This window comes from Monodon monoceros, unplaced genomic scaffold, assembly GCF_005190385.1.
Source record: "Monodon monoceros isolate NGI ecotype Baffin Bay Population unplaced genomic scaffold, NGI_Narwhal_1 Super_Scaffold_20, whole genome shotgun sequence".
NCBI classification, from domain to species: Eukaryota; Metazoa; Chordata; class Mammalia; order Artiodactyla; family Monodontidae; genus Monodon; species Monodon monoceros.
The window spans coordinates 51,753,997-51,779,930 of NW_021703777.1; the positions used below are offsets into that span (position 1 = coordinate 51,753,997).

Consider the following 25,934-nt stretch of genomic DNA (forward strand, 5'->3'; position numbering starts at 1 on the left):
AATGTAGCTGAACTTATTTTTTTAATCATCAAAATTTTGTTTCCGGTCTTTCTGGAATATTATTCTTGTGTTTACTGTTTGTTTCTCAGAGCTGCTTGATTAGTTTTTAGCAACCTTTGAACTGGTGACCCACCCAAAATCTTACTGAAGACTCGGTTTCTCCATATGAGGGACCAAGCCATTTATAACAATATATTTTATACAAATGATATAGGTGTAACTTTTTTTTTTTAACCTCCACGAGTGATTTTGCGATACTACCAACTTTGAAAATCACTGGTCTAAGAAATGTAGGCTTGAGGATTTAAAAAAAAAAAAAAAGGTCGGGCTTCCCTGGTGGTGCAGTGGTTGAGAGTCCGCCTGCCGATGCAGGGGACACGGGTTCTTGCCCCGGTCCGGGAAGATCCCACATGCTGCAGAGCGGCTGGGCCCGTGAGCCATGGCTGCTGAGCCTGCGCGTCCGGAGCCTGTGCTCCACAATGGGAGAGACCACAACAGTGAGAGGCCCACGTACCGCAAAAAATAAATAAATTAATTAATTAATTAATTTTTAAAAATTTTTTAAAAAGGTCAACCCAAGTTGTAAAATTGAAAGAAGAATATTATTTTAGAAACATAAATATCCCTTTATTTTATGGATATGTTTGGTTTAGGAAATTTTTAAAATTTTAATAAAATTTGTTTTCCTCTTTACTCTCATGCAATCAGAAGTTTATATAGTGAAAACACTATAATAGACAAAATTGATAAGTTTGATTTGAAGGAAATTAGGTGGAGAAAATCATGATATGCTGGGATCATACTAGAAGATTTTCAAAGTAGGGGATGTTACAAAAAATGTTACAAAAAAAGTTCCCTTGATTCTCTCATTCTACCACATCTTCCCCTTCTCCTATACGTATATTCTCTAACTTCATACTCAGAAAAACTAGAATTGAATACTCCATCTGGCTTTCCTTTTTGGTTTATAAAATATTCCGTGGTATTTTATAGATCAACACACTAAAATAAAATCTCTAAGTAAAAAGAGACAAAGTGAGTTGTTTTAGATTGGGTAAGCCAATAAGACTAAATGTACCAAATGTACCCTTTAAGAGAATATGAATTTCTTCAATGGTACTTTTTCATATGACACAACATAGACATTTGTCATTTATTTAATACACAATTTCTGCAAGAAACTATACCAAGCATCAAGAACATATGATTCCTGCTTACAAATATTTTTTCTACCTGGAGAAAGAAACGGTATGTGGGCACTATATTGGGAATTCTTGAATTATTTTTCAAAATGCAGAATATTTAAAGTGTTAAATGTCACCTTGATACTTGGAGAAAACAAAAAAAGGTAATTATATATGGTAATCTGCTATATGAGTACTACATGGTACCAAAGGAGTGCACAGATAATAAGTGACCATAGAATTTGTGTTTGTTGTTACATGGCTAGAAACACGTGGGTTAAGTGTCAAAAGAATAATCTTTTCTTCTTAATGTGTAGGAGAAAGAAGATAAAAAATGTTGGATTTGTTTTATTTTTGAATTTTGTTTTTTAATGGTCTTAAAACACTCAAGTAAATTCATTCCATAAAAAATTGTCATTGCTTCTCTTAACTGTTGTCATATTTTATAAAATAGCGGGATCCCCCAGAAGAAGAAATACCATTTTGTACCCTAAAGTCCTTTCCAGCTGCTATTGAACACACTATACAATGGGCAAGAGATAAGGTAATAAAGATATTTTTTAAGAAATTTTTCTTTGAAGTAGAAAAGATGATATATTCAACTTTTTTTAAATTTTTTTATTTTATTTTATTTTTTTATACAGCAGGTTCTTATTAGTTATCAATTTTATACACATCTGTGTATACATGTCAATCCCAATTGCCCAGTTCATCAGATATTTCCAACTTTTAAACATACTTTTATTTGTAATGTGTTTTCCTCTTTTCCCTTATAGTTTGAAAGTTCCTTTTCCTACAAGCCTTCGTTGTTTAACAAATTTTGGCAAACCTATCCATCTGCAGAAGAAGTCTTAAAGGTAAAAAACAATATACTTTCTTTTTAATTGAAGTGTAGTTGATTTCCAATGTTGTGGTAATTTCTGCTGTACAGCATAATGATTCAGTTATATGTATGTACATTCTTTTTCATATTCTTTTCCATTATGGTTTATCACAGGATTTTGAATTTAGTTCCTTATCTTATACAGTAGAACCTTGTCGTTTATCCATTCTGTATATAGTAGTTTGCATCTGCTAACCCCAACACTTTATGTCAGTGTAATCTTATTTTCAGGTTGCCTATAAATAGTTTACCTCCTTAAACAGAGTTTATACATTAATATTGTATATAGTAAATATATGAGGAATCTCGAAGTTAGCAGGTCACAAATAACCCTTCATTTTTAATTTGGTCAAACTATATGGAGTTGCAAATATTTTACCATGTTTGACTCACAGAACAGCAATTCATATGGTTCAACCTGATAAGGATTTGATAAATGATAAGAGAGCTACAAATAATGAAACAGATTGTTAAGCTCTTTGGAAAAAACTGAAGTAAGTTTTAGTGAAAATTTCAGGAGTAGGAATGGTCTCAGATTTATTAGTCTCATGGTGAAGGCAACTTCAAAGCTGTTTTTTCACTTTCCTTTAATCCTACACTAAAAATGCCAGCTTTTTAGTATAAAATATTATTCATAGCACTTCGTATAGTAAGTACATACATAGTACTAACTTACCACTAGCAAGACATGAGGATAACTTGGGAGATAAGAAACTTTAGAGTTAACATTTTACATACTATCTTTTCCCATCTCCCCTCCAGAAAAGAAAAGAAAGAGGGAAAGTAGAAAGACGGGGACAGGGAGCGTGAGGTGAAAATAATAAAATCATAAGACACATGAGCTGGCACTTCAAACTTTGGCTGACATTTCCTGGGAATATGTGCATGTGTGTTTGTGTGATTAATTGGACATGTATTTGCTTTGTTTTCTTTTTTCCTTTCATTCTAGAAGATACAAACTGGACACAGTTTAGAAGGCTGTTTTCAAGTTATTAAGTTACTTAGCAGAAGACCTAGAAATTGGTCCCACTGTGTAGAATTAGCAAGATTAAAGTTTGAAAAATATTTTAACCATAAGGTAAGTATACATTATAAAACATTAAGAAAAAGTCTAAACTTGGCTCATTTAATTACTATGAAATTAATTTCATTGACCTGAAAATGTGTACTCTTTCTTTCAGGAAGCTTTTCAGAAATTAGTAAGTTAACTGAGAACAAGTGACGGGCACACAACTAATTTCTCCCTGAATGTTACTGATTAAAGAATGCATTTAGGGCTTCCCTGGTGGCGCAGTGGTTGAGAGTCCGCCTGCCGATGCAGGGGACGTGGGTTCGTGCCCCGGTCCAGGGGGATCCCATATGCCACGGAGCAGCTGGGCCCATGGGCCATGGCCGCTGGGCCTGAGCGTCCAGAGCCTGTGCTCCACGGCGGGAGAGGCCACAACAGTGAGAGGCCCGCGTACCGCAAAAAACAAAACAAAACAAAACAAAAAAAAGAATGCATTTAAACTCCACCCATTGGCTTGTCAGTTATACATTTAACTAATCCTTGTCTTTCTGTGTACAAAATGGGTTTTAATAAAACAGGGTTTCCTTCTAGAGAAGAAGGAATACATTTAATCAGTAATCATAAAGAAGTTTGTTGTTCAGAGTAAAGCAAGAGACTGAGAGAATAGAGATTCCATCAGAAATTTTGTTGGAATTTTGCCTTCCCCATATATATCTAATAATCACATTTTGTCTGTTTCCTCATTGTAAAATGGGAGTAATAAATTGGTGCCTGACTCATAGCATAGTGGTGAGGATCAAATGAGTTAATACATGCAAAGTCTTTAGCATAGAACCTGGTCCATCCCATAAATATTTAGTGAAATATTAGCTGTTATTCTTACTCCAGTTACATACAGAAGCTTGAATGTGTCCTGCACTCTGTTTAGTCTCTCCCTCTCTTTAGGCTCTTACCTATTGGAATATAAAATAAGCTCATCTTTTAAAGTCTTTAAATTATACTTATTCCTGTTTTTCACTTCCTTTTTTGCTCTGCTTCTTGGAAAAGTGGTCTATACTAACTGTTGCCATGTCTTCATCCAGTAAATGTGTCTTCTTTCCCCACGACTATTGAAATTATTCTTACCATGACTATCAATGACCTCATGTTTCAAAATCTACAGAACTCTTTTTTCTCCTTCTATGGGTTTTTTAACTTTTTTTTATCATGGAAAAATTCAACCACAGAAATAATAGAGAAAATAGCATATAATTAATCTCCATGTATTCCTCATATATTTGTCACCCAGGTTTAACAATTAACAGCTCATAGAAAATCTTATTTCATCTATAATCCCACCTAATATACCCTCCCCCAGATGGTTTTGAAGCAAATCTCAAGCAGCATATCATTTCAAAATATAAAATACTATGTATTTTTACTGTTTTTTATTTGCTTGTTTTAAGGATTAGCTCTTTGAAAGGAGCAGAATGATATGTAAAATATGCCACCGTTTGTGAAAAGGGATAAAATAATCTATATTCATGTTTGCCATAGATGCAAAAAAAAGAAAAAAGACTATATAAGTGTTGATAAAAAATAGCAATAGAGGTTATTCCAAGTTGGGGTGGGGGGCAGTGACAGGAGAATGAGCAGATTGAGTACACGGTGACCGGAAGACTTCACTATATATCTTTTTATGTATGTTGTTTTTTGAGGTTTTTTTACTTCAGTTAATATTAAGTAGTGATTTTTTTTTAATTCAATTTTTTCTTTAGGCTCTTCAGCTTCTTCACTGTTTCCCTCTGGACACACGATTAAAAGATGGCAGTAAGTATATATCAGTGTTGAGAAGAAAGTTTAATGCAATTTATTACTGACTGCTGACACTGAAAATAATATTTTGTATTTTGTATTTTGTTAGGTTTGTTTTGGCAGTCACCAAAAAGGCCCCCCTCTCCATTAAAATTTGATCTAAATGAACCTTTGTAAGTATATATATCCAGTTTTATATACATCCTTCATTGTAAACTTCTTAACTGTATAGGTTTACATTGGAGGGTGAAAACTGCAGGCTCTTTAATGTTAAATTATTGCATCCCTGTTAATCTAAGAGTTAGCATAGCATTTTGGCCAACAAAGCCAGCCACAATACTTCTCCCCATACATAGGTGAATCTACTTATTTACATGGTAAATAATCTTATTATTTTTGTCTTCTCTAAAGTACAACCAAAGTGTCATCTCTTTGACATTATTCATTAAAAAAGTAAAATGAAGACAGATGTTTTCCTATTTAATGAAGTCAGTATATAAGAAACTTTAGTTACATGGGGGAAAATGATCACTACTAAATAACTCCCTAAATAATCTCAGGTTAATTTTCAAAGGAGTTCATCTTTGAGTAAATGCCTGTATATCCTATCTATCTTAGATATGCATTTTATACACAAACACACTTATATGTATATATTTTAATTAAACACTTAGCTTGTTAACCTTCCTTTCAACAAATAATTCTGTGCTTAGTTTTTTCCTCTGGTGCTTATTCTAGTCACCTTATCCTGATTGCTGCTTTTTTTTTTTTTAATAAATTTATTTATTTATTTATCTTCGGCTGCATTGGGGCTTCGTTGCTGCGCTTGGGCTTTCTCTAGTTGTGGCGAGTGGGGGGCTACTCTTCGTTGCGGTGCGCGGGCTTCTCATTGCAGGGGCTTTTCTTGTTGCAGAACATGGGCTCTGGGCGCACGGGCTTCAGTAGTTGTGGCTCTAGAGCGCAGGCTCAGTAGTTGTGGCACCCGGGCTTAGTTTCTTCGCGGCATGTGGTATCTTCCCGAACCAGGGCTTGAACCCATGTCCCCTGCACTGGCAGGTGGATTCTTAACCACTGCGCCACCAGGGAAGCCCTGATTGCTTCTTCTATAAAACTTACCTTTTTTGGTTTTAAACAAACTCATTTGCTTAGTTTGAACTCATTGTACACTCTTTAAAACCAAGTTTGTAATATTTTCTTATGAATTAAAATGAATTTTCTTCCAATAATTTTTCTACTTCTGGCCACTTCTCTCCCCAAAGTAGTCTTGATCACTACCTGAATATTAGTGCTTATGAGGATAAACATGTGATGTTTTCTCTTTTATAACTTCTACAATGCCTTGGTCTAGACCGGAATTTCATTGCCTAACTTTAAAAAAAATAATCCTGTAACAAAAATTCTGTAATTACTTATCTTCAACATTTTAAAGGCTATAGTTTCTGGTAAACATCTTTGAAACTGTGCATTCACACTTTATTTTTTAATTTCAAAAGGCACTTCAGTTTCCTTCTGAATGCTGCAAAATTATATGCTACAGTCTATTGCATTCCATTTACAGAAGAGGTAAGATATTCTTCAAGCCCTAACAAGTGATAGAAAAGGTTAGAATTAGATGACTTAGCTAATTGCATCATCAAAATGTGTTTTATGTTATAAGAATCATTCTTCGATATAAACTTCATTTTGTTCTAGTGTTGCCCATTCTAATAAAGCAGAAGCTAAAATCTCATTGCAGCATCACTAAGTGGAAGAAAGTCACTTTTTTTTCTGAACTTAAGTAGCGAAACAAATATTTGTAAAAGCAGTCTTACTTTATTTTTAAAACATTTATAACCTACTAACTTTAATTATTGTAATTACACTGAAAACCCAAAGTGACCTATTTCATAACAATTTTTAAATATTTCTTAGTGACTCTGTTATCATTTGTTTGGCTTATTTTTGTGAAATTAACATATGCTTTTCAGGAGATTTGAAAATGCTAAGCCTACATTGACATTTCTTTACTTTTATCATTTATACCTTTTCTCTTAGCCATCGTCTTCATTGACTCATATGTAAAGGGATCTAATACAGTTTTATTTGAAAGGCAGGTCTGCATTAGTGAATTTTCCTTCTCAAATGCATAATAGAGCTAAATAAATTAATATACTTTTAGGTACTAGGCTAAATGGGAAATATGAGCCAGATCCATAACTAGAATTGGCTATTTTGGATCTAGATAAAAATGCCTGTTGTACATTAATCCCTTTTGGAATTAACACGCAGTAAAATATACCATAAATTTCTGGTAAAAATAGTGGCCTTCAGTTGGGTATTCTTTTTGTGAAAAGAGTGATAATTTTGTGATGAGTTGTAGGTGACCTCAAAAGCACTGTGTCTCAGTTTTTCCTAAGTAGATTCTTAATAATAAACATGTATATAGCCTTAAATTCATCTAAGTTTATCCTGAACCATTTAAATATTTTCCTGCTTCCAAAGGTATGAATTCCATTTACTGTGAGTCAATGTATATTGAGTATAACTTTCTGCAGGGAACTTTGTAAAACAATGAAGAGATAGTTCATGATCTCAAGGCACTCTGTCTGATAAAACCAGTCCTAAAACTACCTTTTTAAAAATTTGTGGATGGACTTCCCTGGCAGTCCAGTGGTTAAGACTCCATGCTCTCAGTGCAGGGGGCACGGGTTTGATCCCTGGTCGGGGAAGATCCCACCTGCTGCATGGCACGGCCAAAAAAAAAAAAAAATTTGTGGAAAGAACTAAGATTTAAGGTTTGTTGACTAACAAGTACTTTTTTACACACACCACCCCCACTTCCCAGCCTTTGTGGATGGTATTTCTATAGAAATAAAAGTAAATGTCACAAACAGATGTGGTCTAAACAGTTATATCATAAATTATTCAAATATTTAGTATGATAAAGGACCTTTTTTAGGTTGTTTTTTAGGTTTAGAATTCAGAATTTTAAGAATATGTTGATAAAATTACTGTTTTAAAAACCAGGACTTATCAGCAGATACCCTGTTGAATATTCTTTCCGAAGTAAAGATTCAGGAATTCAGACCTTCCAACAAGGTATGTGTACAAGTTCATTAATTTAGCAAATAGTTATTGAACTTCTACTTGTGTCAAGTCTCTTTCTAAACCTGGAGAAGCCCATAGGAACAAAACAAAATTCTTGTTCTTGTGCGAGTTGGGCCAGAGGCAGACTATTAAAAAAAGTGCCAATAATTATGTAATATTGCATTATGGGCATAAGTGCTAATAAGAAAAAATAAAACAGGGAAAACAAAGGGTAATGGAGCTGGTGTCATCTTATACAAGATAAAAGGGGAAAGCTTCTCTGATATGGTAACATTTGAGCAGAAGCCTGAAGGAAGTGAGGGAGTGAGCCATACTGTTATCTGGTGAAAGAGCAGTACAGACGGCAGGAACAAGTTCAGAGAAAGGCCTTGAAAGACTTTGAAGGCTAGAATTTTTCTGGAGGAGAATATGCAAGAGAAGAGTGGTAGATAGCGAGATTGGAGAGGTAGTGAGGGTTATAAGTACTTCATGTTTTATTATGGGATAAGAAGCCAGTGGAGGATTTTAAGCAGAGGACACAGCCTGACATATTTAAAAGGATGACCCTGGCAATTGTGTTAAGAATGATTAGGACATGAGAGGGGAAGCAGAAATAGCTATTAGGAGATTATAGTCAAGATGTGATGGTGGTTTGAATGAACCATCAAACAGGGGTAGTGGGTAACAGGGAAGATGTGGTAAGAGGTTGGATTCTGTGCACATTTTGCAGTAGCCCTGACAGGATTTGTAAGGAATTGGTTTGAGTGTGCAAGAAAAAAAGATTATTTTCTTAGTTGAAAAAAAGAAGCAAGCTTAATCGCTCCAAGTGACAGAGAGAAGATAGAGGAAGTTTGAGCAGAGAAAAAAAAGATGTGAAATAATTGCCTAGGGGAGTGGGAAAAGTGAGGAATTAGAAGATGTTGTAGAATTTTGAGATAATATTTAAGATCCACTTAATGTTAATTCCACTTAATGTATTCCACTACATGTGGCTGGAGAAAAGGCATTTAGCAGCTTGGGTGCTACTGTAGAATAGCTGGTAAATTGGATTGTAACGAGGGTTGGGATTTTGTCGGCAAATATGTTGGAAGGAGAAAGACGGAGTATTAATAAAGATGGAACATGAAATTTAGGCAGGGTAAATAAAAAAGTTTGAAAATACTAAATATTTTTCTTTTTCACATGTTCATTATGTGCCTTTTCATATGCACTCTAAAAAGAAATAAACCACAGAACAACCTTCTGTTCCCTTTACCTTTAGCTATACTGGAAAATGTGGAGTAATGAGTGCCTCTCTGCAGAATTCAAGTAGGAAGTGGTGTGTGCAGTCTTCCACTCTGTATTTTTATTTTAGGGACAAGGAAAACTTGTAGGCAGTTCATTTTGTGCAAGTAAATAGGTTTTCTGAATGAAATGTTCATGACTTGTAGTTTATCAAGAACAAAAGTACAGAAAGGAAAAACAAAATTCCTATATAAAGAAGATTCCTAGCCCATGTTTCTAATGGGCAAAGCTGCTAGACAGAAGCCAAGGAAATATGCATCAATAACTTTACAGGTCTCTACTGCTCTTCAATATGTTTTCTAGCTTGAATTGCTTCTTTCTGTGTCGAAGTTTTGGCGGCATAAATTACCCTGAGCAACTTTAACATGACTTATGAGCTTTTTCACCACTCCTTGAAGCAGCTCCCACTGAAGCTTCAGCATCTGGCACTCCTAGTTAAAAGATGCCATAGCCAAAAAATATCAACTACACATTCTGGCAAATAAAAATTACTGCTTCTCTGACTCCTTAATATTTCTCAAATATTTATAATCATATTTAATATGTAAAAATGTGAATTGGATTTTTTTAATAAGAAATAGTATTTTAATGATGATGTGTAGCTAGTTTCTTGGTTTGAGAATATTAACTTCACTGCCCTTGATAAAGATAAATCACTTATATGTGCTGCCCTAAGCATGCAGCTATATGAAGGAAGACATATTCTTTGGGATAGAACTTCTTTTCAGTAGTCAATAAATATTTAAAAGATGCCCATATTATATATTTTGTGGATTTCGTCAGTTTCTTTGGAGACAGAAAACAGCTCTGCACTAGTTAGAGGTATGTAATTTGGTTTGAAGTTGATTTGTCAGAATCAAACTGTTGATTAACATTAACTTTATTTTAGTGTGGAATTTTAAGAGAGAGTTGTATGAACTTAGATCTTATAGACTATTCAGTAAGTATTTTTAGCACCCACTATGAGCAAGTTTATTTTAGATATATTGAGGTTATCTCAGTGAACAAGATAAAGATCCCTGTTCTCATAGAGTTTACATGTCAGTGTGAGGCAGTAGATAATAAATATGTAAATAACATAATATTACTTAACAATAGAAGGTGTAAAATACATTGGACCATAATGATTAATAATCTAATTAAACCAATAGAATGTTTTCTTTTTGTGACTTATTTGATAAAAACAGATTTGTTAGTCAAACTTAGGTGTAGGATGTGATATCATTAATGAATATACATACATATATTTAAAGGTTGTTCAAACAGATGAAACTGCAAGGAAACCAGACCATGTTCCTGTTAGCAGTGAAGATGAGAGGAATGCTGTTTTCCAACTGGAAAAGGCTATTTCATCTAGTGAAGCTACCACAAGTAAGGGGAAATCTTTATAAAAATGTTTTGAACTAAAGGGATTTTTATTTTCACTTAACTGTACACTCAGAAGGTTGTGGGATTAAATCATAACAACAATAATGATATTACTTGATTCCATGATCATATGAAAGTCACTGTTCATTTTTAACTGTGACTAAATTCATAACTTTCTCCACCATTTCCCTACCGTAGAAGGCTGAAATGTAAGTCTGCTTTGTTTTTGCTGTTCTGATTGTTTTAGTTCTTGAGATTCTATTGTGTGATTCCTTTTTAACTTATGGCTAGCATAATGAAGAAAACATGGAGTCCTTTGGAGACTAACCCTGAGATCCAGTGAAATCACTTTAGGAAAAAAAATCATAGACAGATTTCTTCTTGGCTTGTTAGTCTCCATAATTACACACAGGGAATACAAACCTGACTTATGTACACCTTTGCTAAATGGTCTTAAATATAGAGAAACTGAACTTTTAATTCCTTAAAAACAGATCTGTATTAGCTCATGTTTTTAGACCTGCTCAGCACCTTTCTACTACATAAATTAGCAGTTTCCAAACTTTGGGGATTTTACACAAAGACCAGTAAAATTCAGGAGATTAGCCAGCTATTTATTTTGCAAGTAAAAGGTTTATATCCTAAGTTAATAATTATAATTCTAGAAAAAACATATTACCATTTCTTACTTTCTCGTTTCATCACAGATTAAACTACACCTGTCTACAGAATGATCTGAGGAACCACTAATCTAGAAATCTTTCATAAAGACACTTATTTTTATTTGACCAATATATACCCTATTCTTAGTTATCAGAGGTAAAATGTTTCAGAGTAGTATTTATGAAATCAATTTTTGAACAGTACCCAGTGTTGACTTTTTTATTGTAAGCCACTTAATAGCAGATGTACATGGCTTTCTTATTTTTATGTTTTTTTAGAAAGGTTTTTTTTTTTAAATATTAAAACTTCTAATTTAGTAGTTTTAAAGCCATCATTTTCATATCCTTCAGTAACTTCAGTTCCCTGGATGTTGTTGTTGTCGTTGTATTTTTCAGTCATTTGCAAACTTAAAGGAATCTTTAACAGTAGTGAACCCACACTGCCTTGCTTTTTACCTAGTAAAGCCTTTATCACTTACTAGGAAACTTTGTTTTTCTGGTTGTTGTCATCAGGTGACCTTCAGATGGCAGTGCTTTCATTTGAAAAAGATGATGATCGTAATGGACACATAGATTTCATCACAGCTGCATCAAATCTTCGTGCCAAAATGTATAGCATTGAACCAGCTGACCGTTTGAAAACAAAACGCATAGCAGGTAGAATTATACCTGCTATAGCAACATCCACTGCTGCAGTTACTGGCTTGGTGAGATTATGATTCTTTGAAAATGCTTGTTATTCATTGCTTCTTTTCTGTCTTCCCTGTTACACCACCCCAAACCATTCACTCAGAGATCTTAGAGAAGGAGGGATACATATTGATCTTATAATTTAAAATTGTAAGATATTTCTGAAAATACAGTAATCTGTATTTTGAACTTTTACAGATAATACAGACATTTTAATGTAAAAAAATAAGCTCTGTCAAGATAGAGTATAACTTTTCTTACAGGCAATAATCCTCTTCATCATCTTTGTATCCTCTATACAATCCAAATGCTCTATTTTTCTTGAATAAAATGAACTACCCTAATCTTTGCTCTTTGATTATATTGGATTTTAGTTCTTTGTCTTAAAATAAATGTAATTTCTGTTAGTGATTTGGACTTCTTTAAATTTAGTCTTTCCTTAATGATTTAAAATCTTTAGGATGGCCCTAGTTATTATACCTTACTGTAGTGTTATTCTTAGAAGCTATATAATTATTGTTCCTATTATTAAATGATTTTAGACTGCTGTATTGCTTGACTTCTGATATCTGCTTTCAAAGTAGGAAGATTACATGGTCAAATTAGTTAGAGGCTTATAAGAAATTTATATTACTCCAGTCCAATAGCTGCTTTTATTCTCTACACAGAAATGCTTGAGAAGAATTCAGGAAAATTATATACATGCAATTAAAGTCATGAATAGTTTTAGGCTATTTATATAATCAGATCACCTTCTTTTATCTAGGTTGCACTGGAGATGATCAAAGTAGCTGGTGACTATCCATTTGAAGCTTACAAAAATTGTTTCTTTAACTTAGCCATTCCAATTATAGTGTTTACAGAGGCATCTGAAGTAAGAAAAACTGAAATCAGGTATGCATGAAGGTGTGTTTCTCTTGCATAATGAGAATGAAATAATTTTTTTACCTTTTAAAAGGGATAAATAATAGCTTTATCTCTCCTTTTCTCCTATATATATAAACTCTTACATCACTTCATGATGAGGTCAAAACTCCATCTTCATGTAGCATTTCTTTTTTTTTCTTTTTTTATTGTATAATTGACATACAGCATTAAATTAGTTTCAAGTGTACAACACAATGATTCAACACTGGTATATGCTGTGAAATGATTACAATAAGCCCAGTCACCATCCATTATCATACGTAGTTATAGAATTTTTTTTTCTGATGACAAGAACATTTAAGATTTACTCACTCAGCAACTTTCAAATATGCAGTAGAGTATTATTAACTATAGTCACCATGCTTCACATTATATATCCATGATTTACTCATCTTACAACCAGAAGTTTGTACCTTTTGACTCCCTTTATCCATTTGCCCACCCTCACCACCTGTTTCTGGCACTATCAGTGTTCTCTATATCTATGAGCTTGGGATTTTTTTGGGTTTTGTCTGGTTGGTTGGTTGAGTTTTTTGTGGGATTTGTTTGTTTTAGATTCCACATATACATGAGATGATAAGATATCTGTCTTTCTCTGTCTGACTTATTTCACTTAGCGTAACGTCTTCAAGGTCTATCCATGTTGTCACAAATGGCAGGATTTCGTTCCTTTTATGGCTGAATAATACTTCATTATATATAGTACCACACTTTCTTTATCCATTCATCAATGGACATTTACATTGATTCCATGTCTTAGGTATTACAGGTAATGCTGCAGTGAACATGGGAGTACAGATATCTTTTCAAGTTAGTGTTTGCATTTTCTTTAGATAAATACCCAGGAGTGGAATTGCTAGATCATATGGTAGTTCTGTTTTTAATTTTTTAAAGAACCTACATACTGCTTTCCATAGTGACTGTATCATTTTTACATTCCCACCAAGAATGTACAAGAGTTCCAATTCCTTCACATCCTTGCCAACACTTGTTATCTTCTGTTTTTTGATGATAGCCATCCTAATAAGTGTACAGTGATATCTCATTGTGGTTTCGATTTGTATTTCCCTAATAATTAGTGATAATTAAGCATCTTTTCATGTACCTGTTGGCCATCTGTATGTCTGCTTTGGAAAAATGTCTTTTCAGGTCCTCTGCCTATTTTATTATTGGATTGTTTGGGGTTTTTGCTGTAGAGTTGTATGTGTTCGTTATATATTTTGGATATTAACCCCTTACAGATATATGATTTGCAAATATTTTCTCCCAGTCGGTAGGTTGCCTTTTCAGTTTGTTAGTGGTTTTCTTTGCTGTGTAGAAGATTTTTAGTTTGATGTAGTTCCACTTGTTTATTTTTGCTTTTGTTGCCTTTGCTTTTGGTGTCAAATCTAAAAACTTATCACCAAAACCAGTGTCAAGGAGCTTACCACCTAAGTTTTCTTCTAGGAGTTTTAGGTTTCAGGTCTTACATTCAAGTCTTCAATCTATTCTGAGGTAATTTTTGTGTGTGGTGTAAGATAGGAGTCCAATTTTATTCTTTTGCATGTAGCATGAAGCATTGCTGACTAAACTAGCCATAGAACTCTCACAATACATAATCGTCCACACTGTTTAGCATTGTACTTTCTATGGTTTCATCTGTCTGCCTAATTCAGATGAATTAGAAGCCATTCTAGTGTCTGACTAATGGATAATGAGGTTAAGAATCTAGTTCCAAAAGTTGTATGACAAAGCAAATCAATTCCCCTGGACTTCCATTTTTCAATTTTTAAATTGGTAACAACCAAAAATTTGAAAACTATTATCTTGGCAAGAGTATGAGAAAGCACTGTTATACATTACTGATGAGAGTATAAAATAATATAACCCATATTAAGGCAAATATAGCACTATATTTCAAACTTGCAGATACATTTGCACTCATCTCAAATGATATATGAACAGGATATTCATTTTGGCATTGTTTATCATAGCCAAAGATTGGAACAACCTAAGTGTCTAGTAATAGGAGACTGGAACATCCACACAGTGAAACTCATGCAACTGTTTAAAGAGAGAAATGGAACTCTCTTGCTAAGACATACTGATTTATAATAAGACACTGGAAAGATAAACAAGGTACTGATAAAAGTGGTTACCTGTGTGGTGTGATGGGGAAGTAAGATGGAATTATGGAATATTTTGTTATATTTTCCTTTTTTATTCCCACATTAATATCTAGCTAAATCACAAATAGTGGACTTCTGGGATTTTTTATTATTACTAAAGGGAAGAAAATTTAAATGTTTTTGTTCTGAATATTTTTCTACAACAGAAATGGAATATCATTTACAATTTGGGACAGATGGATTATACATGGAAAAGAAGAGTTCACCCTCTTGGATTTCATAAATGCAGTCAAAGTGAGACAATTATTCATTAGCTGCTTTGAGTCTGTTAGTTTTATACATAATTTCGTTAGAGGTTTTTATAAATATTATTTAGCAGGAGTTTTCTCTCTTTTTACTGGTTGTAAAACATTGTCATCCAGCATTTTATATTTGGGTGGAGCTTTGATTGTTTCTTTTGGGTATTCACTTTCAGGAGAAGTATGGAATTGAGCCAACAATGGTGGTACAGGGAGTCAAAATGCTTTATGTCCCTGTAATGCCTGGTCATGCAAAAAGATTGAAGTTAACGTAAGTATTGAACATTATATGCAAGATATTCTCAAAAGTTGAAATATAAGTTGGATGCACACTAGAAAATTAAATATAGAGGTTATTGAAGTTCAGACAAAAATATGTGATTTACTCCTATCTAATGGCAGTAATAAAGACAGTGACTCTGCCAAGCTCCACAGGCTACCTATCAAGTGAGATTTATAGGATTATAATACCCTTGTGAGTTTATTATCATTCAGGGTCATCTTATAAGCTAATAGGCTTAGAAACCTGATTTGGTCAATATACCAAGTAAAAGTAGATTCACCTCTTATATGCAAACACATAAGGACTAGGCTTGTGAGACTGAAGTATTTTTTTTTAAATGCCGAATTGTTATTTTCATTTATTCAACAGATTTTTTTAAAGAATGCCTGCTATGTACCAGGTACTTTTGTAAACATTAGGGATACAGCAGTGAGCAAAGCAGAGTCCCTGCCCTGCTTGAGGAGTTTACATAACAATTAAATATGTATGTAAGATGGTGATAAGTGCTGTGGAAAAATAAAGCAGAATAAGGGGGTATTAAGTTGCTACAGTATATTGGGCAATCTAGCTATTCCCTCTGCCTGTCATATTCTTTTTGTTGTTGTTGTTAAAGATTTATTTATTTATTTTATACTTATTTTTGGCTGCATTGGGTCTTTGTTGCTGCATGCAGGCTTTCTCTAGTTGTGGCAAGAAGAGGCTACTATTCATTGCGCTGCGCGTGCTTCTCATTACAATGGCTTCTCTTGTGGAGCACGGGCTCTAGGCATGCGGGCTTCAGTAGTTATGGCTCATGGGCTCAGTAGTTGTGGCTCGCGGGCTCTAGAGCGCAGGCTCAATAGTTGTGGCGCACGGGCTTAGTTGCTCTGAGGCATGTGGGATCTTCCCGGACCAGGGCTCGAACCCATGTCCCCCGCATTGGCAGTCAGATTCTTAACCACTGCACCACTATGGAAGTCCCTGCCTGTCATATTCTGATGTGAAAGGCTGACATTTGAGCAGAGACCTAAAGGAAGAGAGGGAGGAAAACAGCCAGTCTTTACAGTGGTCTGCAAGGCCCTAAATTATCTAGTTCCCACTTACCCTTCCAAGTTCCTTACTTCTCTCTCCTTGCTCACAATATTCCAGTTATACTGGCCTCCTTACTTTTCCTTGAAAATTCCAGTCTCCAACATGCGACCTTTGCTCTAGTTTTTCCCTCTGCTTGCAACTCTTTCTGAGATGGCCATCTGACTAACTCTCACCTCTGGTCTTTGCACTTCCTGAAGAGGCCTCTCTGAACTCTATTTAATACTGCATCCTGTCTGGTACCCCAGCCTAGCATGCCTAATCTCTTTTACGCTGCTCTACTTTTCCTCTTTCTCATAGCATTTATCACTGTCTAACAGTTACTGTATTATTTATTGTCTCTCCCCTCCCACCAATATAAGCTTCATTCACAAGGGCAGGGATCTATATTTGATATATTCATTTTTTAAAATCATATCTCACATTTTAGGTTTTTTTCTGTGGAGTTTTTTGTTTTTGTTTTTAAATAAGTGGTCTGTATTCCTTATCATTACCAGCAAAGGTAAAAATTGATTAACTGTTAGGTAAAAGAATGTCTTGATTTTAGAGCTTTTAGTATAGAAAATAATTATATGAAAGCAGGTGAATTATTAGATTTAAAAATAAATTTAAACAAGCCCAGATTCTTTGGACAACATTATCACCAAATCACTCTTTCATTTTACAGAATTTACCAAATTATTTTTCCTTGCTTATTTTTCCTTAGAATGCATAAACTTGTGAAACCTTCTACTGAAAAGAAATATGTGGATCTTACTGTGTCATTTGCTCCAGATACTGATGGAGATGAAGATTTACCTGGACCTCCAGTAAGATACTACTTTAGTCATGACACTGATTAACAGAAGTTGTCTTAAATTTAGGACTACTTGATTTTGGAAAGAATGCACTTATTCAGGAGCTTAAAGAGTCAGCTCATAATGCTATGGATTTCTCTTTGATGAAGCCTTGATTTAAGGGAAACATCAGTAAAAAACTACAGTGAAGAATTGTAAAGCATTTTGAAGCATAGTATACACATGTGTAGTGCTTCATATGTGGATGTGCTCACAAGCAACTTCGAACTGGAATGCTGTTTTATAATGCTTACCAAAAAATTGTGTATTAACCTCTTTGGATGAAAAGAAGGAAAAAAGAATGTATCTAAGACCAGAAGAAATAAAAGATCAAGAAATTGAAAATAACAAATGCAACTATCCAAAAAGTTTAATCCCATTTTATCAATTTCTTTTTGTTTAGTATTTGAGGCCCATTTTTCTATACAAACAGTGTTTGGCTCCCTGCACCTCTCATGATGAGGCTTTGAATTTAACACCAATGGAGCAGGGATGGTAGCAGTGGATGAAGAGTAGCTACTCTTAAAACTTTGAAAGTTACAGTTTACTGACATGTTACCTCTGCTGATTTAACCAGAGTTTGTTATATCACTGTCTCCCTAAAATCAGGATCTTTTGCTGATAGCATCAGTGTTGTAAGTCATGAGCAAGCACATCAGATGACAGGTGTTAACTGCGACTAAATGTTAACAATAGCATATGGACTCTGACAACCCGCTTAGAGAATCCATGAATGTGAACAGATAAATATGGCTAGTCATTTGATTCTTTAGTATGCCTTCTAGTGTGGCTATTTTATTTATTTGGAACTCTAAACCTGATTGTCATAGTATATAAGACTAAAAGGTTTTGTAAAGGGAGTGTCCTTAGAAGTAGATGAAAAGTAGAAATTAAAAAATTATCACTAGTTTAGCCTTGATTTTTTTTCTTCCAGCCGCCTAATGGACAGAAAAAATAATCATAAATTAATATTTTATTTTAAAGGGAAATGTATTATTTAATTCTACATTCCCAGAAAGGGAGTTGACAAAGATAAAAATTTATTTTTTTAGGTCTTTATTGATAGAAACTTTCTGTTTTCTGATATGAGCTATTGCATATGTTCATAGAAATGCTTTCATTAAAATAACATAAAGTGTACTCAACACTGTAAACTCAGTGAAAACAGCAAGTGTTTCTTTTATTTCCAGGGCTGTCATGCATTCTAAAGCAATTGGCATTTTGTAACCACAGAAAGTCATTTCCCTCTAGCTGCTTTTCTTCTGCTCTTCTGTTCAAACCATTAATAGGTACTTTGATAAATTAAAAACTAGATTCACATCAGTATTACTCCAATTTGGTATATTTTTATATTCTCTACTTAACTTTCCTTTTATTCCACTTACAAATAGTTTAAGTTACTTGGTCAACCAGCTGTATTGTTTCATTCTTTTGTAAAAGTATCATCCAATTGGGAAAATATATTTAGGAGTGGAGGGTGAATTTGTATGAATAAAGGGTAGTCTGTGTTGGAGGTGAGGATAAGTGGACAGGATGAGTTTAAAGGAAATGGCTACCTTTGAAATAAGCAGTTAATTTTGGTTCATCGTATCCTACCCTCTCCCATCATGTATATTGCAAATATAATGCTTAAAATTAATATTACTTAAAATTGAATCCAGGAATATCAAAGCTCTATGGCTTGGAACTTTAGAGGCTAGCAGCAGTAAAAGCACTTTCCTATAAGAAGTCTGTTCCCACTTTTTTGTTTTGTGCTCTATGACAATAACTGATATTTTCCAGGTAGCCATTCAATAATTCTCAACTATGATCTAGTAGCTTGCTTATATTTGATCTAAATCTCCACATCTCTTCAGCAGTAAATTTAGAACAGAACCGTGCTATCAATTCTTATTTATAGAGATCAGTGCTTTAGCAGATATAAATAAAATCAGTAAGGATTAAGTTCATTTTGTGATTAAATCTGAAACCATATTGTCATTGCTTTTTTTTCTGTAATGGTTATTGCCATTAGTTTCTTCTGTATAGTTCTACTAGGCTGGAAAACCAGCGTGAATTTAATGACGGTTTTTTTTCATTATCTGTTTTATTTCTGTACCATGAGATCAGTGCTGGTGATTAAAATACCAGGTGCAAAAATTAATGATTTGATTTTGTATGGTACCACTGAGTGATTTTTTACTTATTAAAAATAAATTAAGAAATTTGACAATATCTTTGTAAATCCTGTTCCATAGCTGACTCCAGAGATTCCAATTTTATTATTCATTTTGTGAGTAGTGTTGCTTTGGTGTTTCCTAGTTTTCAAGTTTTGCAATCATGGGGATAGAACACTCACTGGATGTGGAGAGACATTACTTCAAAGTGCTTTCAGCTCCTGGAAATTCTTTTAAAACAATTGAGAAATTGTAAAACCTAGAAGATCTGGTAAATCCCAGACTGTTGGTTGGGGATTTCCAAAGTCCATTCCTTTTTAGAGTTCAGAGCAGTATGTTACACATCTATAAGTTCCTCTAAATTGTCCCAAAGAACTTGGATGTAGATGTGTATCTTTATTTTTATTTTTTATGTGTCATGGCACTCCCTGGTGGTGCCAGTGACAAGACATAAAAATGTCAGCAGTGTTTAGAGTCCACTATTTTATAATTAGTAAAATGAAGACAGAAAGAAAATTATTCTCTTGAGATCTTGAGGGAAAATATTCTCTTGACCTAATAATCCTTTCAACTGCAATGAATATTATCAAAAATTCATTGTGATTGTAAATATATAACCATTTAGTATACAATCATTAGGTATGGGCTTAAATATTTTACTTTTAACAAATTCAAAACAAATCAGGAAGTTGCAATCTTGGGGGGTCACAGGAAGTAATCAGTAGGTAATTTGTTCATTTTTGTCTTGCCTTGTCTTAGCTTTGTCTATTTAAGAAATATATATTCATATATATATACATATATGTATGTGTGTGTGTATATATATATATTCAAAAGAGTATATAAAACACAAATACACAGTTTAAGGAATAATTTTAAAGTAACTAGTTGTATAACCAGCTCTCAAATCAATAGAACATTGACAGCAGCCCAGAAACTTCCCTTGCGGTCCCTTCCCAATCACAACCAGCTTCCCCACACATACCCTCTAGCAGTTAGCACTTTTCTACCTTTTGTGATAACTGTGTCTTTGTTTTTATTTATAGTGTTACCACCTATGTATGTACGTAAACAATACATACAGTTTACTTTTGTTGTTTTTGAACTTTATGTAAATAGAATCAATACGTTCATTTGTGGCTGCTTCTTTCATTCAACATGGGATTCATCCATGTGGTTGCTTGTAACAATACTTCATTCATAGTCATTGATGTATAATTTTACCTTTGCGTTAATATACAACTATTTATTTATTCATTCTATTGACTGTGGACAATTGGGATGTTTGGGGGGTGGGTAATCACAGTTCCACAATGAAAATTATTTTATGTATTGCCTAGTGTAATTAAGGTATATGTGCCTAGGAATGGAATTCCTTGGTCATAGGATATTCACGTCTTAAATTTTATTAGGTAATAACAGAGTTTTTCCTGAGCAATAGAATTGTCGTGTTTTCCCACTTTGCTCATCTCTGGTGTTAACAGATTTTTTTTTTTTTAATTTTGCCAATCTGTTGGATGTGCAGTTATATCTCGTTGAAGTTTTACTCTGCATTTCCCTAATTACTCTTGAAATTAAGCACCTTTTTATATGTTTGTTGGCCACTCTTTCTTTTTTGTGAAGTGACTTTTCAATTCTTTTGTCCATTTTTTGGTTGTGTTGGCAGATTTTTTTTCCTCCTTGATTCATAAAAGATCCTTATAAATCCTGTTCTTAGTTGGCTATATAATTGCAAATATTTTTTCCCACTCTGGCTTGCCTTTCCCTCTCTTTATGATGCTCTTTGATAAAAAGAATTTGTTAATGGTCAGGTACTGAGAAGTGTCAATTTTTTGTTTTAAAGCTAGATTTTTTTGTGAGTTTTAAAATAATTGTTCTCTAGAGCCACAAAGTCATGAAGATACTCCTCTCTATTGTCTTCTAAAGCTTTAATTTTAACTTTCCCATTTTAAGTTTTTAATTCAAGAGGAATTAATTTTGTGTATGCTAGGAAGTGTCTCACCACCATTTACTGAAGTCCGTTCTTTTCTGCAGTGCCACCAAAGTAATATGTTATATCCGTATATGTATACGTCTCTTGCTGGATTTCTTGTTCCTTCTTTTCTATCCATGTGATGGTATACTTCTTCATCACGATAGCTGATATATTGTTTTTGATATTTGGCAGAACAAGTCCTCCCAACTTATTGTTCTGTAAAAGTGTCTTGGTTATTTTTAGCCCTTTGTATTTTCAGTTCTCAAATTTCTAATTTCAAACATGCAAATCTATCACTTTGCAGCTTCTAATTGTCCTGCTGAAATTTTATATCTTTTATCTACCTGGACATGAAAAGCATGATTATTTTATAGTCTGTGTTTAATAATTCCCAAATCTGAAGCTCTCCTGGGGTCTCTCTTTATATTTTTGTTTCTGCTAATTCTTATTTATCTTGTATCCTTGTATGTGTGGTTATCTTTAATTGTATGCCAATACTGTATTTGAAAGCTTGCTTGTAGAAATATAGTTGACCCTTGAACAACACAAATTTGAACTGCCTGGGTCCACTTATGTGTGGATTTTTTTCACTAAATACTACAGTATTATATGATTTGTGGAAATGGAACTTTGGTTACGGAGGACTGACCGTAAAGTCATAAGTAGATTTTCAACTGTGCAGAGGGTTGGTGCCCTAATTCCCATGTTGTTCAAAGATCAACTGCAATTTGATGCCCAATAAGACATTTTCATCCTCCACAGAGTTTTTGTATCTGCTCTACTAGGCACTTGGGCACTAGTAATTCAGGAACATTTTGACCCAATTTCAGAAACTGAGATTTTTTGAGTCATCCATGTGACTCAGAGCTGAGCTAACTGTACTAGTGCCCTTACTTCCTGTTAGTCCTTACTTCAAAAACTCTTCAGGCTTACTAAGTGTGGATTTGTGTTACCAGAGCTAGTGCCCCCACCTCTTGGCTGGCACTACATTCTACCTTTGAATCTCAAGTCCCTTAGCTCTGCTCAGCTTCTCAGTAGCCTCTTAAAAATCTGCAAAATCTCCCAGGGTACAAGTGGTCACAAATGAAGAATTCATTTCCTTTATGAATTTCTATTTTGTCTCAGATATTAACTTGATAATTATTCACTAACTTAGCTTTCTAATATCATCCAATACTTTTTCAAATATATTTGAAATATTTCTAAATATCCTCAAGTGAGAATGTTAAATCCAAATTACTCAGCCCACTTTATTTCCTGTTGATTATGTGTAAAGTGTAATTGATATCTTTGTATTGCTTCTGTATCTGGAAACTTACTAAACTCTAATGATGCTTGTAAGTTATTTGCAAATTCTTTTGGATAGTCTACATAATCTTTAAATAGGGACAGTGATTTGTTTTTTCTAAGATCCAAATTTTGGTTTTGTTAATCCTCTCTGTTTGTTTTCTGTTTCATTAATTTCTGCTTTTATCAGTATTACTTATTCTATTTTGTTTGGAGTTTTTTATTGTTCTTGTTTCTGATTTCTTGCGGTAGATGCCTACCTCATTCATTTTCAGCCTTTATTTTCCATTTTTCATTAGGGGTTGTTCCTCTTCAACTCTTGGGTTTTTTAGGAGAGTGTTCCTTCATTACCGACATAGAGTTTGGATTTGGGTTTTTTTTTAAATCCAATTTGATATTCTTTGTCTTTTAATTGGAACACTAAAGCTATTTACATTTAACATAATGACTAATAGATTTATGTCTGCCATTTTATTTTATGGGGCTTTGTTTTTTGTCTAGCTTGTTCTACGGTTCTTTTTCTCTATTTTCTTGCCTTTTTAAATTTGTATTTACTTTTGTTTTTTAATTCCATTTATGCCAATTATTAACTGTCTTTCAATTCTAGACACCCTTCTGTATTCTGGAACTTTGCAAACTATATTTCTCCTTCACCATCTAGCTTCATTTAGGTTCCACAAATAGGGGGCACTAGAAGGAGACTGGAAAGCTGGAGAACGGGAGAAGAGACTTTGACTATTGCCATTTGCTTCCTGATCACCAGCATCACCTCAGCAATGGCTTTTCTCCCAGTAATTGTGGTTGGTTCCCAGGCTCTACCTTTTTTCTGGCTCTCTGCAGGGTATCTGTTCTAGGTTTCCAGGTTCTAATAATCCTACTTTCTTCCCTTTAATAGTTGTGTCCCTTGCCGACATTTTGACTTCTCACAAAACCTGTTTAACCAATTCCTTATGTTAAATTCTTTCTTAATATAAATAATATGGTTTTTCTTTTCCTGAACTATACACATTTTTTTCTTTACTACTCTAGTGGCTTTTATCTTTTGATGATTACCCTGTATTACAACATGCATATTCAGATTAAGTCAGACTAAAGTTAATCATTATCTTTACATTTTGGAAGATTATAATTTCCAAAGATAGCCACAGCGATATTTGTAGTCTCACATGCTTTTCTAGAAGCTTGCCACCCTGCAACCACCATCAAGCAACAGAATGTTTCCACTTACTTTGAAACAAGAATTTATGACTACCTCAACTAATACAACAGAATGCAGCATATGTAATTGTACAACTTCAAGGTTAGATCTTAAAAGATTATATGGCATCTGCATGGCTGGCTCTCAATCTCTTTTGCTTGCTCTTTCCCTCCTGGAAAGCTCACCCTTGTAATCCAGATACCATGTTGTGAGGAGGCCTAAACTAGCCCCCAGGAGAGAAACTGAGACCCCTAACCTACAGTCAGCATCAGGTGTCAGACATATGAGTAAGCAAGTTTTCAAGTGATTCCAGGCCCCAGACTTCATGGAGCAGAGACAAGCCATCCCTGCTGTGCCCTGCCAAATTCCAGCCCCACAGAATCTGTGATCATGGATTGTTCATGCAACTTAGTTTGGGGATTATTTGTTACCCAGATGTAATAACTAGAACAACTATCTAACTAGCAGCTTGCATACTATGGTCATATATTTTACTTTTGCATTTTAATTCCATTGTCAAGTACTTCAGCGTCTTTTAATTCTATAGACTTTATTATTTTCTTATATAGTCAATGTTTATATTTACACACACACATATATATCACTTTCTTTACTCTTTATTCTCCTTTGTGCCTCAGGCTTACCATCTGGGATCAATTTCTTTCTACCTGAAATATTTCCTCTAGAATTTCATTTTGTGACAGTCTACTGGTAGCATACTTGCTCATGATTTCTTTGTCTGAAAATATCTTTATTTTGCTCTCATTCTGCAGAGGTATGTTTGCTGAATGTAAAATTCTAATTTGGCCTTTATTATCTTTCAACATGTTGGAAATATTTTTCTACTCTCTTACGACTTCCTCTCTGGCTCTTGAGTCAACTGTCAAGGTGAATATTGCATCTTTAAAACAAATATCTGCTTACATTGTATGTGGTATAATTATGTGTCTGGGTATGGATTTCTTTTGTTAATCCTGTTTAGGATTCGTTCAGCTCTTTGAATCTAGATTTGTGCCTTTTGTTAGTTCATTACTCCTTCACATATTGCCTATATCCCCCTTCTCTTTTCTTATAGGAGGATTCTCATTACACGTGGCAGACTTACTCTGCCTTCCATATTTATCACCCTCTCTTTATTTTCCAATTGTTTTTGTCTTGTCAGGATTTATACTGTATAATTTCTTCTGACACATATTCTACTTTACTTCTCTTCATCTCTTTCGTACATACTTACTATTAAATCCATCCATTTTGTTTTTAATTTTGGTTGTATTTTTCAGTCCTAGAAGTTCTATTTGGTTCTCTTTTTTTAAACTGCTGGAACACTTATTATGGTTTCCCATCCTCTGCACATACTGTCTAACATCTATTTAAACTGTGAGGGCCATTTTATGGTTTCATCAATTTCAATTTCTGCAGTTTTTGTGGCTCTTTTCCTGTTGTTTCTCCCAGCTCAATGTGTTAGTGGCCTTCTATTAGACTCTCCACCTTAGGCCCTGGGCTTTGATTTCTTTCTCCCTGTTCATTCCTTTCATTTTATTGCAGTCAACCACTTTGCCTCACTATCTTCAAGAGTCCATTTTTTTAAGTGTCCTATATTAAGAACTGCATTTCTTTTAGATTGCAAGAATTCATTCTTAACATTTGAGATGGTAACAAATCGGAGCTCTTGAGTCTCTTGTTGCTTATCTATATTTGGACTAACTTAATTGTGAGGCCCTTGAGAATAAGAGATAGATAGGTCGATCTTTTGTAATCTATGCATCAGTTAACAGTTGATATTACAGTAGATTTCAGAGAAGTATTTCACAAACTTTATTGTGTGTAGTAAACTTTATTGTGATGTGTTTTAAAAGA

General features: G+C 34.0%; 1 protein-coding gene across 1 annotated transcript in view; it reads left to right on the forward strand.

The window, feature by feature from the left end:
- The window catches only part of UBA6 (ubiquitin like modifier activating enzyme 6), an 80,354-nt gene extending 60,031 nt beyond the window's left edge, over positions 1–20,323 (forward strand). The window contains exons 21-33 of the mRNA XM_029235092.1: positions 1,639–1,728; positions 1,961–2,041; positions 3,017–3,145; positions 4,834–4,885; positions 4,980–5,043; positions 6,364–6,433; positions 7,877–7,948; positions 10,474–10,591; positions 11,764–11,957; positions 12,707–12,834; positions 15,182–15,269; positions 15,451–15,545; positions 17,332–20,323. Of these exons, the coding sequence (XP_029090925.1) occupies positions 1,639–1,728; positions 1,961–2,041; positions 3,017–3,145; positions 4,834–4,885; positions 4,980–5,043; positions 6,364–6,433; positions 7,877–7,948; positions 10,474–10,591; positions 11,764–11,957; positions 12,707–12,834; positions 15,182–15,269; positions 15,451–15,545; positions 17,332–17,467 (1,317 nt within the window). The 3' untranslated portion in view covers positions 17,468–20,323. The remainder of the gene's footprint in view (positions 1–1,638; positions 1,729–1,960; positions 2,042–3,016; positions 3,146–4,833; positions 4,886–4,979; positions 5,044–6,363; positions 6,434–7,876; positions 7,949–10,473; positions 10,592–11,763; positions 11,958–12,706; positions 12,835–15,181; positions 15,270–15,450; positions 15,546–17,331) is intronic.
- Positions 20,324–25,934: the final 5,611 nt, after the last annotated feature.